The sequence below is a fragment of the Temnothorax americanus genome, unplaced genomic scaffold (assembly GCF_048541705.1).
Source record: "Temnothorax americanus isolate GAGA-0224 unplaced genomic scaffold, ASM4854170v1 Scaffold13, whole genome shotgun sequence".
Taxonomy (NCBI): Eukaryota; Metazoa; Arthropoda; class Insecta; order Hymenoptera; family Formicidae; genus Temnothorax; species Temnothorax americanus.
Genome location: NW_027509264.1, coordinates 1,416,378 through 1,436,020, shown reverse-complemented (window position 1 = coordinate 1,436,020; position 19,643 = coordinate 1,416,378). Strand labels below are relative to the sequence as shown.

General features: G+C 38.0%; 2 protein-coding genes across 8 annotated transcripts; one reads left to right on the top strand and one right to left on the bottom strand.

Moving 5' to 3' along the window:
- The first annotated feature begins 42 nt into the window (after nt 1-42).
- LOC143893974 (E3 ubiquitin-protein ligase TRAIP-like) lies at nt 43-4,286 on the top strand. The gene is made up of 6 exons (XM_077399922.1): nt 43-292; nt 519-869; nt 971-1,075; nt 1,149-1,241; nt 1,310-1,472; nt 1,908-4,286. Exons 1-6 carry the CDS (start codon nt 180-182, stop codon nt 2,139-2,141), a joined length of 1,059 nt encoding a protein of 352 aa, XP_077256048.1. The 5' UTR covers nt 43-179; the 3' UTR covers nt 2,142-4,286.
- Nucleotides 4,287-4,393: 107 nt separating this feature from the next.
- LOC143893967 (dystrobrevin beta) lies at nt 4,394-14,849 on the bottom strand. Of its 7 annotated transcripts, none has more exons than XM_077399891.1 (16): nt 14,522-14,849; nt 13,850-14,066; nt 13,634-13,716; nt 13,402-13,553; nt 13,213-13,321; nt 12,970-13,136; nt 12,758-12,885; nt 12,571-12,669; nt 12,390-12,471; nt 12,148-12,186; nt 11,956-12,068; nt 11,077-11,242; nt 10,537-10,853; nt 8,930-9,075; nt 5,512-5,571; nt 4,394-4,873 (listed from the first exon to the last, which is right to left on the bottom strand). In XM_077399891.1, exons 1-16 carry the CDS (start codon nt 14,847-14,849, stop codon nt 4,614-4,616), a joined length of 2,466 nt encoding a protein of 821 aa, XP_077256017.1. In that variant the 3' UTR covers nt 4,394-4,613. The 7 variants fall into 7 exon arrangements, with proteins under 7 accessions (XP_077256017.1, XP_077256020.1, XP_077256022.1 ...); XM_077399894.1 differs by having other exon boundaries at nt 11,950-12,068; nt 12,390-12,414; XM_077399896.1 differs by having other exon boundaries at nt 11,950-12,068; nt 14,522-14,681.
- Nucleotides 14,850-19,643: the final 4,794 nt, after the last annotated feature.

Below are 19,643 nucleotides of genomic sequence, written 5' to 3'. Positions count from 1 at the left end.
CGAGGGGAACAGGGGGGAGAGGTCTCATCAGCTGTTCTACGATCATGCGCGACTAGCTGCGTCTGCGTCAGTGCGTGCGTGGCAGTGCGTGTGAGTGTGAATACTACGAGCACGCTGGCTGAAGACGGAGCCGATCGCTGTCGTTTGTGCGCCTCGTATTCACTTTCATCGCACGCAGAATGAAAATCTTGTGTATCATCTGTCACGACCTGCTGATATCGTCCGAAGACATCTTTTTCACTTGTTGCGGCCATGTGTTTCATCACCGCTGCCTGTTGCAATGGCTCGAGAGGTAAATACGGCGTATCGCGGTTATGTTTAATTATGTTCCTACGAATGTGCGACGCGTATTATCAGTATCGTTCGCTCTCCGCATCTTCCGTCGTCCGTCTCCCTCGTTCCAGGATGCGGATAAAACAAATCCCATTGTTTTGTCGTGAAATTTCCAATTTTGTTTGTAAAGGAGACGACGAATCGATCGAACGACGTTTCAACTAATTTGACGTTTTGTTCCACAGATCGGAGACCTGTCCGCAATGTCGTGCCAAAGTGACGGAGAATAGGATCCATAAGGCTCACTTCACGGTTTCGAACACTGAGACCGCCGCGGATAATGCGGACAATTTGTCCTCGCAAAGCAGGATCGACAGCCTAAAGTTTCAAATCTTACTGAACGAAAAGAATATCAAGTACTACACCTCGAAGAATGCGATTCTGGAGAAACAGAATGCTGGCCTTAGGCAGGAAGTGCGAAAGGTGGAAAGCGAGATCAATCAGAAAAACTCAGTTATATATGGCCTGAGGGAACAGATAAAGCATTTTAAGGAAAAGTCTGAGTTTCTGAGAAAGAAGCTGTCTTGGGAAGAAAAGTAAGTGGAACATTTTCGAGAGTACGTTTATTTATGTTGATTGTCTCGTGTAATTAAGTCGAGCATTGGCAGCTCATTGCCGAGATCGATCTTTGTTGCAGAATGCATAATGCGTTGTCAATGGGTACGCTTGAGGATGTACAGGAAATGGTTGGAAATAAAACAGATCGCAACACTTTACTTAATTGCATTTCCGATTTGAAAGAGTATGTCTTGCTGTCTTGCTTATACATATATCTTGATCTTGATATCTTACAACTCGCTCTCCATTGATTTTAGGATATCATTAAAGAAAACGAGAAAAATCGAAAGTCTTCGAACTCAACTTACGATGCATCGCGATTCCCTAGCGGAAGAACGATCTAAGAGCTTGTACGTATTTTCATTATTCAATACTAAATACAAACTAACGTTTCTATTCTACTTTTTTCTGTTTTTAGAGAATTCGAGGAACGTTTGGCATTTAGCGAAAGTGAAAATTTATCCCTACGACAAAAGCTGCATAAGATTACGGACCAAAACTGTATTGCAAAATCTAGTAGCCAAAGAAACTCCAATGAAAATTCTTTGATTAACGTACGGACAGTCGATATTTCTACCCAGGTAATTAATTTAATTCTGGAATTCACTGTAATATGGAAATTAGTTCTGCCATAACATACGTTTTTCATGGAAATTTTTGTAATATTGTATTTTATAATGGATTTAATAATATTGTACTTTATGTATTAACGTATTTCGTATAATTATGTAATAATGTATTTTGAAAAATATAAATAATTCTCAAGTTCATAATGTATCACGATATAATAATAAGCGTTCTTATTCTCTTATATAATTATATAAGATTTCTCTCAAAGCAATAAAAATTAGGGACCAGCATTAATTCTCTATAGTTTTGCATATAAAATATCAAAATTAATTATTTACATATGTAAGATGATTATATATTCTGTTGTTGAAGAAGTTAAGTTATTTTAAATAACATTTTTTTCTTCAATATTCTTCTACATGCATAATTGATTTCTTATCCTTTAGAAAGTAAACGCAAAACAGGAAACTGCAGATCAAAATGGTTCATCGTCTCCAGAAGTTGAAATCATTAATGACACATTCGACGACACGTTCGAGTGTCCAACTGTGACAAAAAAACCGAGACTGAAACATTTGCCTTTATCTTTATGTTTACCAGGTAACAGTAGTGATAAGACAAATGATGTAACTACGAGCGAGAAACGCTGCAATATTATTGATACTTTAATGCAGGAATAAGTCACAATCAAAGCAGAAAAAAATATTAAAACTAAAAGGTCTCTCGTGATACTGTTATCTTTAAATTAAGCATTTGTATAAAAAGCAATTCAATATTAAAATTTATTCTTGCTATAGTTTACGTCAACATCTGCTACATTTGTTAAATTATGAACAGAGAATAGAGTCCTATATACTGGAATATTAGGCTCGAATTATCTCTCTTATTAGTAATAGAATCTCAATTTTTACTCTTATTTAAACTTCTTATTTAAATCTAGAATTGAACTTATACTATTGAAATCTATAATCGAACTTATACTACGTTTACGCGAGCGTTACTTCTGTAGTAACTTACGATAATTCCTTCGCGTAAACGGGATTTTCCTTCGCGTAAACGTGATTTTGTAGTAACTTACGATAATTTACTCCGCGTAAACGAGTAATATATCGTAAGGTACTACAGAAGTAACGCTCGCGTAAACGTAGTATTAGCTTTGTTCTTGATGGTACACTAACAATGTAAAAATATCGTATATTTTTTTATCTTCTTTCTTCATGTTGTTAATTACGTAACAATACGGAGAAAGAAATGCATAAGTAAAAAGAGAACTCCAATTTAAAGAGGGAGTCCAGAATAGTGGCGGATCTAAAATAAAGAGTATTTATCAATTTTTTGGCAACAATTGACTATATTACTTTTCTACTGACAATTTATATGGCAGATGTGATCTTCCAATTAATATATTTCGAATCTTGTATCAATAATAGTGTAATAGAGATATTGCACGAAGATATATAATGCTAAAGTCTGTATTGAGATTAATATAAAAATTGATTTGTATAACTTTAGATATCAACATGCTGTATTGTAACAAGATTTTATTAATCTAAAAACTATTTTTGAATAAGGAATATATATTTTGTGTGTATGTGCATTTGCATTTATAGACATCTACCTCAAGAAAAGCCTTCGCGCGATTCTTAACATATAACTCAAAATCGCTTGTTCTATCCAATTAAGTTGTACATGTCTTTTTATTAATTTAAATTTAATTTATTATGTCAAAAATATGCCAAAAATATTTCCAAGATACAAGACAACAAAATAAAAAGAGATAATATAGAACAATTATGATAGAGTCAGATTATGAATGAGTTTATTAGAATAAAAGATTATTATCCGAGTGTTAAATTAGTAAAATAAACATTGTATAATAACCATTATAAAATAAACAACCATTTTGATGTCTATCTATAAACTTTTATTCAGTTTTCATAGGCGCTACATCATTTTCATACGTAAAGAGATAGACAAAAGGAATTCAGACGTCAATATGTATATATACACAGGATTCGCGGACAGGGGATGTCATTTAAATGTTACAAAACGCATTGGTTCTTATCAGTAGCAGTCATGTTTTAACAATTGGATTATTAATCGGAATACTCTCTTATATCCTAGGAACTGGAAAAAAAACGAGTATTTTGTACGTAAGACTAGTTTCGTTTTTCTTCTACTCTTTTTACTCTGCAATTGTAAATGCGAATTCAAAGCACTTGAAGCGTCATCTAATGCGTCAATATTTTTTTACTCGTTTGTATATTATTACTTTTTTATTTAATAGTGTTTATTGTACGCGTCAAGCGCCGGTACGAATGTACAAAAACACACTTTGGTTCTCCAAACCAAGTTTCCGCTAAACTCGTAATTTATTAAAAAATTGATTTAATTGCAATCACCTTACTGTTACAGTTAATTATTTCGGGCTTGGTCAATGGTATGGTAACGTGTGGAAAATTTTTCGTATGATTTATAATATAAATGTCTGCGTGATGAGTAATATTGCGAGATGACAAAACCATTTCGTCAGTTAATATGTACATATATATTCCCTTAAAATTATACTAGCTTTAAAGCAATGGAATTACAAGATACATACAGTACTCTTGTGTATCGCATTTAATTCGGTTAATAGTAATTACAAATGGTGGTAACAATTATAACAATAAATAAAAAATGTAATAAAACGCAAAATGCTTATTTTCGAGTCGTGTGTGTGTGTGTGTGTATATATATATATGTATAATATATGGGTGTATATGTAACAAACTCGGAAAGTCTTATTACATCACAAATTGCAAATAAATGGAGTAGCAAAATCATTGTATGCTCACGATACAAATGCCATTCTACGAATGAATTACGGTACTTGTGTTTCGTACACGTGAAAATCTTCGTGACTTCCGTACGATTTGTTCGTCGATTTTCGCGTCGTTTTTCGACCGCGAGTACCGCCTTACAAAATGCATAGGTTTTCGTAATCGCACGACATTCAATTCTTCCTAAGATTACATTGTATACCAATATCGAAGTATTAGTCCACAGCGTGTACGTGTATGTGGTTCGATCGCTGTCACGTCTTCTCTTCATCGGATTCCTCAAACTTGTATCTTAAACACCTAACGCCCAGTACTCCTTGCTGGATCAACTTATCGATTGACCCATCTTTTCACCGCTTCCGCCCAGTTGGCTTCATCTTCGTCTTCCTTTTCACCGTCCGCCTCTTCTCTCTCGCCTCTCTCCTGCTCCTGCTCGTTGGACAGCGTGGCCGACGGTGTTTGCGGTATACTGTTACGAGATCGCAATTCCGCCAAAAAGTCATTCTCCTGCTGATAACGCCGTTGCAGCTCCTCTCGCCAGGAATTCCCACCGCCGCTGCTATCGTCTCCATCCTCTCCGGCTTCAAAGTCTATAAGTAGGCGCGATCCGTTTCAAAATGTATAGTCGCCCTAGAATACTGAGATCGTTTATTATATTTGTCACTTTTAGTTTAAACGATAAAAAAAGTAGTATATTCGCTGAATTTAATTCCATGTCTCTCTCTTTCTCTTCCCAAGTAGGTCTCAACTTCGAAGAAGGTTTACGTAGTCGTACCAAGGGAATATTATCTGATATTTGCACATATATAGACTTATAACTATAGATGAATAAGAATAATCATTTATGAAGATATACTACAAAGATTCATAGGACAACTTATCTTAATATTATCGTCAGAAGTATACATCGTTAGTGTGTGCGTGATGCTTATGAAGATGATAGAAATGTAGAGATGTTTTAAAATGTGAATACGAATATATATATATATATATATATACATATACATATATTGTATGTACATATATGTACATGTTTGATCTTGGCAAAATTAATGTTGAAAGTACCAAAGAAAAATTTAAACCGAAATGTCAACGTGAAACTCGTAGATAATCAGCGCTTGAAAAGTTACGGGAATTGCTTCGATTAGAAGAGCGACATTGCGAATATTTAAGGTGCAAACGAAAGTAATAGTAATGAAGGTCTCAAAGTCGACGTAGAGATACTTACCTAGCGGTTTTCTGATGTTCATTAGCCCCGAGTTGTGAGAATGGTCCTCCTGGTCTGAGTCTGCAAGCCACCAGGACACATTCACGGGGGGTGCATCACACACATTCCATAACACGTCTAAAGTGTCATTTGTATATTGTATACGGTATATCGAAATGTCTGTCTCGGCCAAATTTAATTAAGAAGGTATACATACAGTCTGTCTAACAAGAGCGTGACCGGCATAATTTTGATATTATTTATTATAATAAAATGAAAAAAATTGTAACATTATTTAATCGATACTTTCATATAATAAACTATTTAATCGCCACCGTTGTCGATATGGCATTTAAAATCCATATTTTTTTCACGAAGCTTTAGCTTTATATGTTTTCAAACATTCTCGAGGATTCGTATTAGCCTGTCTATCACCTCGATACCATTTTCTTCTTTTCACTGGGTACAAAGACGACTTTATTTGAATCATTCAAATTACTGGATTAATGGATAAAGTGTCAAATTCTTACTTTGAGAAATAGTCCCAAATCTTTGCCAGATATATAACGATCTGCTGGAGAAGTCTGTTGGGAATAAACCAAGATGAGCCGCTAACAGTTTGTGCCAAAAAGAAGCTCCACTAGAGAAGGTAACATTGCCCTAATCACAACTGATATTTGCATGCGTTCGAGCAATTCTTTTTTAGACGTATCTTTCGGAAAAAAAATTTTTTATTGGAATTTCAAATTATGAGTAGACAACTTTCGCAGGATATGTTTATACTCTTTTCCTTAAATTTTGCTGGTCGAGGTCTCCATAATCCGTTATCTATCTTTATCTATCGTTACATTCTACGTTCTAGTAGAAGTAGATCATCGACGATTTTTGCTTCTTCAAACCGTTTTAGTCACTTGCTTACGACGGCTTTTACATATTCATTTTTTATGTACTTTACGGCCGATTCTTGCGATATTTATGGATGCGTACAAAGGAAGACGACTTCGAATTGCTAAACACAGTTTCGTTCCTTCACGAAAGTCGGACAACCGAGATCTCTACGACACGTCGCAGGAGGAAAGTTCCATTACCTGATTATTTGAATTTTTGATGTAACAATTTCAAAGAAAAGTTTTGCCGGTCACGTTCTTGTTAGACAGACTGTATATATGTCCTTATCCATATCGAAATATTTATAATTTCGTTTATCTATATTTCTAATTATCTTTTTATTATGTAACGTTTTCTTATATAAAATTTAGATAATTTTGAGTTCTAATTTTTTTATTTTACACTTGTGTATCAAGTTACGAGTTTGTTAGTCTACAAAGTTCAGGTCTCGAAATTTTCTGTACAAAGTAACATTTAATGTGCATTTGGAATTTCTTGGGATTGCGGATTAGATTGTTGTTGCTGTCATCTGTGGCCTTGCGTGTAGTGTAGTCCATGTGCTATTCCACTAGGCTAATATTAACTAACTCTATTCTAGAAAGAAAATAAATGAAACCGTGTAGAGAGAGATGGTAACAGGCAAATACACAGTGTATTTTCCAACCGTTCGGACTAATTTTAGCCCTTGGCCCTACTAACAGAAGTAATGAGAAAAGTTCGTGCGTACGGTTTGTATCTGGCGACGACGTGTTTATGGCATTTATTCATATGAACTTTTCTCGTTACTTTGTTTAGTAGAATGCGGTTAAATTATACCAAACATTTTAGAAACCAACCGTATAGAGAAAATATACACAGTATCCCATATTGTACTTTTCCTCGACCATTAGATATTAGAATATAAATAAAGAAAATCGTTAAAGTCTCGAAAAAAATAATAGTATTTTAAGTACGATTAAAACTACAGTTTAAATGTGCAAGTAAATAACGAGGTCCTGTTAAATAATGACTTCCAATCAAGTTTAAGGAAAAAAAGTTTTGTATCAAAACGAACATAACTGCAGGAAGACCGTGTAATAGTTTTAATAAGGGATCATATGTATATTTCTGTATTTACATTTTTTCAAAAGATCTATGCTTTTTGCGCGTATATAGTCATTGTTATATTATTAACAATTTACAAAAATTTGTGTATAATGCAAAGAGATGTTGTGAAAAACTAGACTCAAGAGTCACTTATCTCGATATTTTACGATCGAAACGATAGGATTCACGTCGATCATTATTCATCTTCCTGCAATGAATGTTGTACTTACGCGATTTTCCATAATACGAACGTATATACATAAAGGTGCATCCATGTTCGATTCAAGTATATCCAATGAAATTTCTTACATATAGACAGCATTTGATATGGATCATCTCAATGAATATCAAGACTAGGAACAGATGAAGAATCGCATCTTTTTCATGCTATATGATCCTTTGATGACACGAGAGAATATAAATGCGACGTGGCATGCCTGTACATTCAGCTCAAATGCGATGATTGAGAATATTTCAGAGATAAATGTTAGCAAGTAGTTGAAAGATAAATCCTGCGTCGTATTGTTTCTTGCAGTTTTAAATCGAATTAAAAAGAATAAAATAATGGTATACATATATAGTGTGCGAGAAGTTAACATATAGTGTTGAAAAATTCGAAATATATATCTGTTTTATATGTTTAGAACGATTAGGTGAAGAAGAAACGTTTCTTATAAAATGGCATGAAACACGCAAACTAGTTAATATGTACATCTGTCAGCAGTGTGGTAGTAGTGAGAGTAATAACAATAAGAGTAGCAGGAGCAAAAATAGTAGCAATAATAGTATAAATAAATAGTGTAGTATTAGTATATAGATATGGTTTTGTTGTAAAGATACTACTTCACGATAATATGGTGAATGCAGATCAGTTTATCTATTGCTCACCTCGCCTCCGAGACAATCGAATTTGACATATTTACGGGTCCACTGATAACGAAATCGCTTAACGATCCGTATTACTAACATGCCATCAGCTAAAACACGGCGATAAATGCTAACATACTTTGTAGCTAAAAGCTTGCAATATCAAATTGATCTGTATAACTCACGACGAGGCGCTATTGCCTCTTAAAAATTACCTTCAGTTTTGATTGTGTGAGATAGTAATACCTATATTCTGCGAAATTTTTATGTACCAACTATGTATTGAGTTTGACATACTATCACGGAAAGGCTGAGTGGTATCGTGTAATTATACTATTTAAAACTATAAGCACAACTGGACGTAGCTTTGTCAGACGAATTTTCGTCGGTTTGATGGAACTCTTACAATAATTTTGGAAATTCTAAAAATCTCTCGTACATTATTTACGCACGTTTTCTTCCCAATTTTTTCCAACATATATTCTTAATCGAGGAATATTTTCAAATCAAGTCCCGCTTTTACACATCTACGTCCAATTTATCAATCGTTATTATTGATACTAATCGATTTTATATAGCGCATTATGATTTAACATACCTGAATTTAATTCCCTCACAAGCGTTGACATGGCATTAGTAACGCTGTCGGCAGCTACCAGTAAGTCGTTTCTTAAGGATCGGCCCAAACTATTATTGGCACTGCTGGAACCGCTCCCTGGTAAGCTGTTTGTCCTGAACGCAGACCTGACATCGAAAATCTCTATTTTCTTGGCGCGAAGCAATTTCCAAATAAAAAATTCTTTAAACAAAAATTGCAGCATGCAATTTTTATTGCACAAGCATTATTCAGTCCGCTTAACGTAACTCTTACACATTCAATTCGCTATACTTACTCGCGATCAAGACATATAAGCGTCAATAAAATTTCAAATTAAAATTAGCAACTCATCGATTATATAACAATACACACATGCACGATTTCAGGAAGCTACGATATTTATTGGTGTCTAAAATGTAATGATATACTGTAATCTAACAAAAATATATCAATATGGCAAAAGTTGTGAACGCATTGCAAAAATGCTTCGTCTCCGATCTATTAAGATATCTGCCGCGTTTGACCGTTACAGTACTTGCAGGATATATTTACATATCGCAACGCTTGCGTAATAAATAATAACAATGTTTAAAAGGTGGATGGTAGTTTTACACAAGCTTAGCAGAAAAGAAGGATCGGATGGGTAACTTATACGCGTCAAACTTATATCCAACGCATCAGTACTTTCCTTACACGATAGCTGCTTTTATACTGTACATAAAAAATGATACATTTAAGATGACTAATAATGATAGCAAAGTAAAAGAGGATATTCATGTAAGAAACTTACATCTTGAACCTAATAAAAATTAAAAGAAATTACTTAAACAGGGTTAAAAGCGACATGACATGGGATATACAAATATATCTACTATATATATTTATAGGTCGATATAAATCTGACGATTTAAGTAACATCTTACGAGGTACTGTCACTTATTTCGCGCTAGTACCACATTGTTCTTAATACTAGCTTAATTAGAAATCGCTCATATTCGCATGCAGGATAATTTAGAAGTTCTTTAGCTAATTGTGAAGTAATCGTATACTGTGCAATATTTCTATGTTCAATTGCTACAATAATATCGACGGGAGAAATCAATTTTTTGATAAACATATGATCAGGGTATATATTTTATATATAAGTGATGAACCTGCTTTTTTCGAGCGTTTGTGTTTCACAAAGTTGATTTCCTTTTACAATACAAATCATTTACTTCATCGACAATAATTTGGAAGGATTAAGTCCAATGCGACGTAGTATAAAACTACTATCTTCAATAGGATATCTATTTTACATTATTGCGAATATCGATATAATTAATATTTATTTAGCTACACAATCTAATTATGTACCTACGTTGTTAGAATATATTTTTATGTACATGGAATGTACATAGATTTCTAAAGTTCGCTTGGAATGTCTAAGTAAATAAATTGCTGACTGTGTAATATATTATTCCGTATGTATGAATCACGCGTACAATTATGTATCACGCATATTCGTTCTATTTATAATTTTCTCTCTTTGCTTCGCTCTTTTCGCGCTGTGGAAGGTTCTATCCTCTCGTTTATAATGTATTCTCTCTTTGTGCATGCTTGCCTACCTTACATCGCCGCCAACGCACGATAAGCTATCTGGAATGGGATTCTGTATCGTGCCGAGCATAGCGTTGCCTTGCACGTTAGCCACTGTCGTTGTCGGTACGGGATTTTGATAGCTCTGAGACATTTGTTGTTGCATTTGTTGCTGCATTTGCTGTTGTTGTTGCTGCTGCTGCTGCTGTTGAGGTGTCGTAGACAAAGGCCCGCCGGGAGTCGGCGGTGCCGACCTGCTGCTCGGTATGACACCGGGTGGCAAGGGCGGCGACTTCGTACTTCGTGGTGAACTGTTTGGTGTTGATCGTGGTGATGCTTGATGATTCTATCGAGATAAATTGCATTATGTTACTAATTATGTTCCTGTTTGTGTGAAACAGTATCCTTTCTGTATTATAATTTCCGTGACACACATTTCATCGGTTCTCTTCCTTCATCAAGTTTTATCTTTAGATACAGAGAATTGAGTTGAAACTCGTTTAATTTTAACTGTTTAATTTTTTTAACTTTTTAAAAAGCAGCCTTGTGTAAAATGTTAGTAAAGATACCTTTAGCATTTTCATTAAACCCTCCAGCTGTACCATTAATTGCCTCCTAGAATCTTGTAACGTCGCCAAATGCGTCTCCAGTTCATCCTTTCTTTGCCTCAAAGCTCGCAATTCTGACATTAACGCCGGATTTTCCAAACCCGCGGCTTCTATCTCCTGTTGCCTTCTGTAGCGAGAATGAAAGATTTTTTTGAGGAATTATTAGACATGATATTTAACATAAAAAAGTAGAATATATCACACGATCTTAAAACATGATAATATTCCACTTCATCGATTCATTTTATAAGCGTTGTGATGTGTGGTTAATGTAGTTGTATATGAATGTATTAATGTATTAATGTATTAATATATGAATCTAGTGAATATGTATGATATTCACTAGATTCATATATCAATACATTATGATATTAAATGAATGTATATGAATGTCTAAATGAAGTTGTATATAAATGTAGTCAATATGTATAAATATGTATGCCAATTCGAGAGATATCAAGAACGCTCAATGTTAACTTGTTTGAACGCGAATAATCTCTTTAACTGCATTCCGATAGTCACTGCCGATAGTACTAAAAATCTATAGCGTACATAATGTAAACTATAGATTTTCCTAACGTAATCTATAGTTGTACGTAACGTAAACTATAGATTTTCAATACTAACAGTGAATATCGGAACGCAGTTTTTGTCACTGGTAATCGGCAATATATAAATATGTATTGTTTCTCTTTGTTCATTGTGCAGGCTATGCAACCAAGGTGACACAAAGCGAAACAGAACGTTCTGAACATGCGTGATCCTAGGATGGGTAAACAGGATGAAATTGAGGTTTAGGTTTGATATAAAGGAATATAAACGACACAGGTATACCTTAACCTTGCTATCTCGCGCATTATTTCCTTGTTCTTTGCCTCCAACTGCGATATAAGCTCGCGCTGCGCCCGCGACGCATCTAACGATGCCAGGTTCATGTCCGATGGTGCTCGACCCTGTAAGCAAAAATATCGTCCCGCGTAAAATAATCCGCGACGTGAATTCATAGCGGTGGTCTAAACGGTGTACACTTACTGCTTGATCTGCCTGGGACATTCTGGACGCGGTACGAGGCTGTTAACGAGGCAGTTATGAAATTAATATTAGTGCTAGAGAGCGGCCACGATAATGGAAACGGTAAAACAGTTTAATTGGCTTTCGCGGCTTTTGCAAATTTAACAGATTAAGAACACTTGCGCTTTAACATTAAGCAAATTACAACGCGAGGCTGTGTAGATAGTAAGCGTAAAATGTATGTAAAATGTTAAAGGACTTACCATGGTCCTAGCTTCTTGTGCCAACCTTTGTGCATATCGTGCTATTAATTTATGTTCATCGTCCAGTCTTGAACTGTCCATACTGGACGATATACAAAAGGAATAAGTAAAGCATGGCGTCTGCACGCAAATGGCAAAGGCAAATAAATTGTGCATAAATTATAATTTCGCTCGGGCTTACCTTCTCAGAGTCGAACGACTATCCACCGATCCTGAATCAAAGGGGGCCATAAATCCCGGATCTGGAAAACCGTTGTGAGATGGTAAAGGTGACGGTGGGCTGGAACGTAGTGAATTTATTTGGATTGTAAAATCATGCCGAGACACAACAAGCGATTGTAAAGTTATGCAACGATAAAGATACTAACACTATATGCGACAGATCTAGCGTCTTCTCGGGTTGTTCCGGGAATCGCGGTAGACTGTTCTTCCCCTTCTCGGGAACGCATCTGAAGCTTTTTCGCAGGGAATGACCAATCTGCTTGCTTGGTGATTTCTATCGATAAAAATTACATTATTGAAAACTAAATAACGAAAGATTTAAAATGTTTCAGAGTACATGAACAACGAAAATACGTACGAAGCTGCTGTACTCTCTTGTTTCGTGGTCATTATTGTGCGTCCCTGAAACTTTACCGCGCCAGAAACAGTCTTGACATAGCTGGTACGAATGACACTTCTGACATCTGTATCGGAACCCGGTGAAGTTCTCCCTGTGACACGCGTCGCACATAATAGGATGGGCAACTGGAAACACGAAGGATGACGTGAGATCTCGATCGCCGGTCAATTTTCGTCGTGTTTAATTTCTCGCATAACCCACCTGTTTCCACGGCCGCCATTCTGTGATACAACGGCAACCAGATTAAGCAATGCGGTCCAGGATCCGACATGAGCGTGTCCAGGAAGTCGTTTACAGTGACTTTGGAATTCTGCCGCATACAAGGCATTATCCGTTTAGTCGAGTAATGTATTAGAACAGCTTGCACACATACGTGCAATGCGTACGTACCGGGGGGAAAATGGAGTTAGCGAGACCGTCGGAATATCCGAACGACGGGGACTCGTAGACCGCCGCGGTTAAAGCTAGTACTTCTTTCAGATAATCGGCGAACCTCCAGTGTATCATGTGCCCGTTGCTGTCGGATATTTGCGAGTATATATCTGCTCGTAGAATAAACATCGTTAATCGACTTAAGCTCAATGGTGAATAAGAGAGCGAGGAAACTATTTGCGAGGCTTACATCGAAATTTGTCCATGAGCTTTCCCGCGCATAACGTCGCCAGGGCCACCTTTACCGAGAACACGGATATCTTATTGTTCTCCCTGAAAGAAAATCGCATGGTAATTAGATATATAGCCGACAATTACATAACCTTATTTAACAAAATTAAAGAAACAAACTGTTAACAAACAGTGTTAGGAATAGCGATTCGATTGTTTATCTCATCAAGCGTACCCGCTGGTGTAAGCAGCCAGCAACCAGTTCATTAGCAACGCCGTGGTAGCGTCAACTTTGGCCTGTTGCGACACCGGCACTCTCTTGTTCAGCGCGTGAAACAAGGAAGACAGTAGTGTTTCAAGTCTGGATACTCCTAAGGTGCTCGACGGCTCCAACGTGTTCAGACCGTTCTCTCGAAATGCCTCAATCACGTTCCATATATCGACGTTGTGCACTGCGCAAAACCATGCATGCGTTATTAAAACGGTACATACCTTGACATTTACCTTAACATCTCTTCACACAAGATTAATTAACGCAAGCGCGAGCGCCAGCGTTCTGTTTAAATTCCGACGTGCCGACGCGAAGAGGCACGTTAATTATCATTAGCATAGTCGTATAAGTGTGAGAAAATTAGCGTTTCTGAGTTAATATCCTAGCAGCGATTTAAAGAGCTTTGCCCCATTAATCGTTCTAAAACTATATGCAACGTATGAGCCTCTCAAAAACCAAACAGATTTGTTCTGCTCTTCGTACATTTCTTCATTCTAGTATAGCAGAGCGTACGATTTTATTTAATTATTTTTTACTTCTTTTTATTTTTCATTTCACAGAGTGTGTTTTGCTTTTGAAGGCTTACACGTAAAAGCTGACTGAAGCCTACTGAAGGCGATGAGGGAGTATACTCACGGTGCACTTTCTTCTGTATGAATCTTAGCTTGCAAGCGGTGCGATACGACGCGAATCGTATGGTGTCGAAGTTCTGCTGTCGCATCTCCTGGAGAAGCTGCAAACGGCTCGTCTCGCCGCTGCTCCCGTTTCCTGATCCACCCGCGCCTTCTTCTGCCATTTTCGCTGCGAAAAACGAGCGGATGATGCGTCTCCTCATCGATTCTCCCTGCACGTGTCTTCGCGACCGCCTGTAGCGGATGTTGTTTCGCAACGATCTTTGGGATCTATATACTGCGTTCTTTTTTTTTCCCCTTATTATAGTTCGCCGTAAATTTATGCGCGGCATAAAATATCGGCGAGTCCGCGCGAAGCGAAGGTCGCTGGAGTGACTAATCGTAGATTCATTATGATAATTGCGCCTCGGTATTTCATTAACAAATATTCAGCAGTAAGTTATGCGTGCGTTACGACAGCGTTAACGCGATACTCTCTTTCGAATGAAACAAATAGCATGGGATATTAATGTGCGTTCTCGTCGCCAGAATAGTGCGACGGCTCTCGTCAAAATTACTCGTTAAGATTGACCTTTTAGCAGCGATCGTAAAATATCCGCAGAATATTTCAAGAGGTTGCGACATCACTTAACTTTGCCTCATTACATTCTCTATATTAGCTCTAGCTCCAAAATAGATACATTCCGTCGCGAATTGATGATGGAACACTTCGTCCATCGCGCGTAGACACGCAACTGCCGGAGCTGCTCTTAATTCGTAGTTCGTAGGACGCGTCAGTTGCGTCGTGATGAGAACGAGACTGTTCATCATCGACTTAACGACGTCCTAGAGAGAGCTAATTAGTAACGATTAGACAGTACGCGCCATGTATTTGTATTAAAGAAACGCGCCACGTATCATCAATGTGCGAGCATCTTCCAACCTAAATTTATATGTTTAATCTACGATACTATTGCGTAAAATGCTGTAAAAAAATCTTTCGAATATGCATATTGCTTCTTACTTCGGACGTTTGTGTCAGATAATCAGGCATCTATTGTTTTTTTTTCTTTGATATTTAAAGATTGGAACAACCCTGAAAGAGAAGAGAATCGCCAATTACACAGTATAATTATTTACTATATTTGATAACGTTTTCGTACTAGATTAAATTGAAAAAATGAACTACTTGATTTTTACTCATTCATGAGAGACAGTTTGAACGACAAGGAGTTAATATTAGCCTCTGCCACGGCAGACTCTTCGTTATAGACTTTTTTTTGCGAGGATATATATGAAGACTATATTTTCGGAAAGAGAATTAATTCAAGGTTGTTCAACCATAGTGATACAATCCGCTTCACGTAAACGATTGACCTAGTTAGGGAGGAACATCGATATCCGAAGATGTAATTGATTTAAAACCGACCGTTCTTCACCCGAGAGTTACTTTTTCGGTCAACGATTTCTTCCGTGCTCCTCGCGTTTATTTTTCTTTGCGTTCAAATCGATGTGCTAAATTTTTACAACGTAAATAATTTATTTGTGATGCTATATTCCCGAATTATGCATTATTTTATGAATAATATTTGTGACGCTTGGAAAATTTTTAAGCGCTGAAGATTGAAAAAAAAAACAGTTAATTATTTCGTATTAAATTTAACTAATAACAATTTCTTACTGATAATTTTCTCGTTAAAATTATTTCAAACTCGTTCTAAACTCCAAACGATATAATTCAGATAATTAAAGGTGCTAATTTTGAGATAAAAATTTGTGTATGCTCATTTTAGATGACCTATAATTCGGATTAAAATTCTTACACTTATAATGTCATATGTAAAATTTATATAAAATACATGTTAAAGTATGCGTTGAAATTAACGCAAATTAATAGGTTGGCCAATAAGTCCGCGTGCGGTTTTTTACTTATAAATGTTACTTATAAATAACCGCACGGACTTATTGGCCAACCCAATATATTGTCTAGAATTATCTTTAAATTAACGCAATTATATTGTCTACGTTTGAAATAATTTTGACGAGAAATTTAATAAGAAATTTAGTAGTTTAAATTTAATAAAAAATACTCCCCTTTTTTGTTAATCTTCAGTATCTAAAAAAATTTTCTAAGTACAATATTCATGAAAATAATAATAATGCATTGTTCAGGAACGTTTATGCCTTTCGAGAGATCTGGGAAATAGGGAGGAATGCCCTGCGAGCGTTCATCTTTCTTCGGGGTGCAGCGTCGAGCATCGCGTCGCTCAAGCTATTCGCGACAACAATTGCTCGAGAGATCGCAGACCGGAATGGACCGATCAGGAAGTAATAAGGGAATAATCGGCCCCCCGATGGCTTCGGCAGAATGAGGGAACTAAACGCGGATGCCTAAGTTTGAATCAATACGATAAGTGGGCCAGGTGGGAGGAAACGTAAGATCGGCCGAAGAAACGGGGGAACGGCCGGGAAAGGAACGCCGGGCGGCCCCGCGGGCGCGTTTGAAGGAACGCGCGAAACGGAGCGACCGGGAGGCGCGGCCAACTTCAGCGCGCTGAGAAAATTTCTCCGAGCCGAGCCGAACCGAGCCGAACCGACGCGACGATCGGAGCCGCGGCCGCGGAGTCGCGGAGTCGCGCCGTGAAACGACAAGAAGAATCGAAACCGGCGGCGATCGGGGACGGTATCGACGACGATATACGGGATGTTTTGATGTGTTCTCACCCGATAAGGGCACGTTCGATTACTCGTCTCGTCTCGCAGAGCTTTCTATCGAGCTTCGGAGAGCGATACCATTCGCATCGTGAAAGGTTAGCCGTCCCGCACTTTTCCTCTCTCTTTTTCAGAATCTCGAACGTATCTATTTGATTTTCAATTGAATTGAACTTTATACTTCATACTCGATTTATTTTACTAGCAAACACGGAAAGTATAACGTATACGTATGACAAGCAAGCGACAAAAGCTCCGATTTGTTTGCGCGGGGAATTTCGTAAGCCGCGCGCTTGCGCGGCTTCGGAGAAAAGTTCGAATCCTTAATATTTTTCGCAACATATTTTTACGAATTAACATCGATGTTGTTAAATTGTTAATCAATTCTCATTTAATACGATCGATAATATAATTGCCGATTGAGTTAACGAAGGTTCGATCGAAGTCGTCCTTGGCGTAGCAGAGAGAGGATGAGCCTCCTCTCGCGCGTGTGGCACAAAAATGTTTTTCGCGCAACGCGAGCGCGCAATTCGCGAATTAAAGTTCAACGTTAAATCGGCGAGACGTCATTAACGATGTATAATCTCTCGTTTCTCGTCTTGCTATACGTTCGGCGCCAAGTCCAACAATCTATTTATATATTATTTCTTTAAATTGAATTTTATATTCTCTCCGTCAATCGAATAAGTACGGGCTTAATTTCCTCGGATGGCACGTCAATAAATGATGCCTCGCGGTTACCCACCAATAATTCAGCGCCTATCGGTATCAAGCTGTCACTTAAACGCTGTCTCGTTCCGAATATACTCATCGGTTCGAGAGTTCGCGAGCATATCACAGATTTGGACGGCGCCACGAAATATCGACGTTCTATTTTGGACACCGAAATTATTTCGGCACCGTGGTAAATCGTTACGTTCGAGCGGCAATTAGACGTCAATATTTAAAGCGCGGCATTGGTATTCGCGGTCAAGCGGAAAGACCGGCCGGAGACTCCGGTAGTCTAGATAATTCTAGCGTATCAATGAAGTCTTTAGAATGATATTCACAGTCGGTTCCTATATTCAAGACCGCTTTTAAGTACAGTCAGAGCCGTACTAGCAACTTGAGAGCAAGACGGTCTTGAAACAAGAACGGACTATGGCCGGTATTCATAGTCAGATCTTATATGTATATATATAAGATTGCCTTAGTTAAGTTCATCTGAGTCGTGCAGCATCTCAAGACAAACTTAAGATCTTATATATATAAGATCCGACTGTGAATACCGGTCTCACATATCGATTTATTAGTCTAAGTTACTCAGACTTGTTATACCTAAAACATCAGCATTTTATGTGAAAATGTAAAAATCATAAATTATTGGAATTAATTTATAGTGATATATCACAAAGCATATCAAGGGGATGAAATCAGGGGAAGGGAGTGGGATGTTTCAGGTTTCATGGATACATATTTTTCGTGGGTCAAAGAGTTTAGGAGTTAAGGATTTAAGGAACATATATAGACGCGGACATTCTAGTTATAGATATATGTGTGTGCACATATATATATATATATAGATTTTTTTCATTTATTGCAGCGATTTAATTAAGTGATTGTGTCTCCAATCCTAAGTCGAATTATGACGAGTTTAATCGTGTGACTTTTGTGCTTTCCGCATACTCGGCAGGAGAGAAATACATAAAAAAATATTTTTTAAAAATATAAAAAAATACATAAAATATATTCAAGAAGAAAAATCGCGAGAGAGATTACAGAGAGATCGAAAATCAAAAGAGCGGACCTCGCGGCAGCCTTGCGGGAGGCACCTAACCTGTTCTACCGGTCGGTTTACCTATCTGTCTACCTGCCTACCTACCTGAGGCGCTCTCCGCGCGCGTGTCTCCGGCGAGAGAAAAAGGGGTACCGACGGGGGCGTGGAGGGAGTCGTCGTCCCGTGTGCCCGTGGAAGGCCTTCCCTCACGGACGTTCCTATCGCTGCTCCGGCTCCGTCGTTAAATCCCGCGAGAGACACCCGGGTTACGAGCCGAGGGGGGGACGAGACGGCGGATCGTTAAATCCGCGAGCGGGGTATACGCTCGCTCTCGCGTGTATACGACCGTTCTCTCTCACGGACGGCCGCGGGAGCGGTTTTCGACAAAACGCCGCGGAACGTCCGACTCGCGCTTCGCGGCGTGCACGCGGGGGGGGGGGAGACCCCGACGGCGGCCGCCGACCCGAGCGAGCCGCGGACGGCGGATCCCGGTTAACGAGACGCGGATTCACCCCCCGGATGCCGGGAACGACGTCACGGTAAACAAGCCCGCCGCACGAAAACCGATCCGACGCACGTCGCGGCCATCACTGGCCGTGTCGCTGGATCTTCCCCGACGGCCCGCTGGTGGCGCGTGGCGCGCCCGATCGTCCGCGCCGCGCTCCGCTCGCTCCGCTCT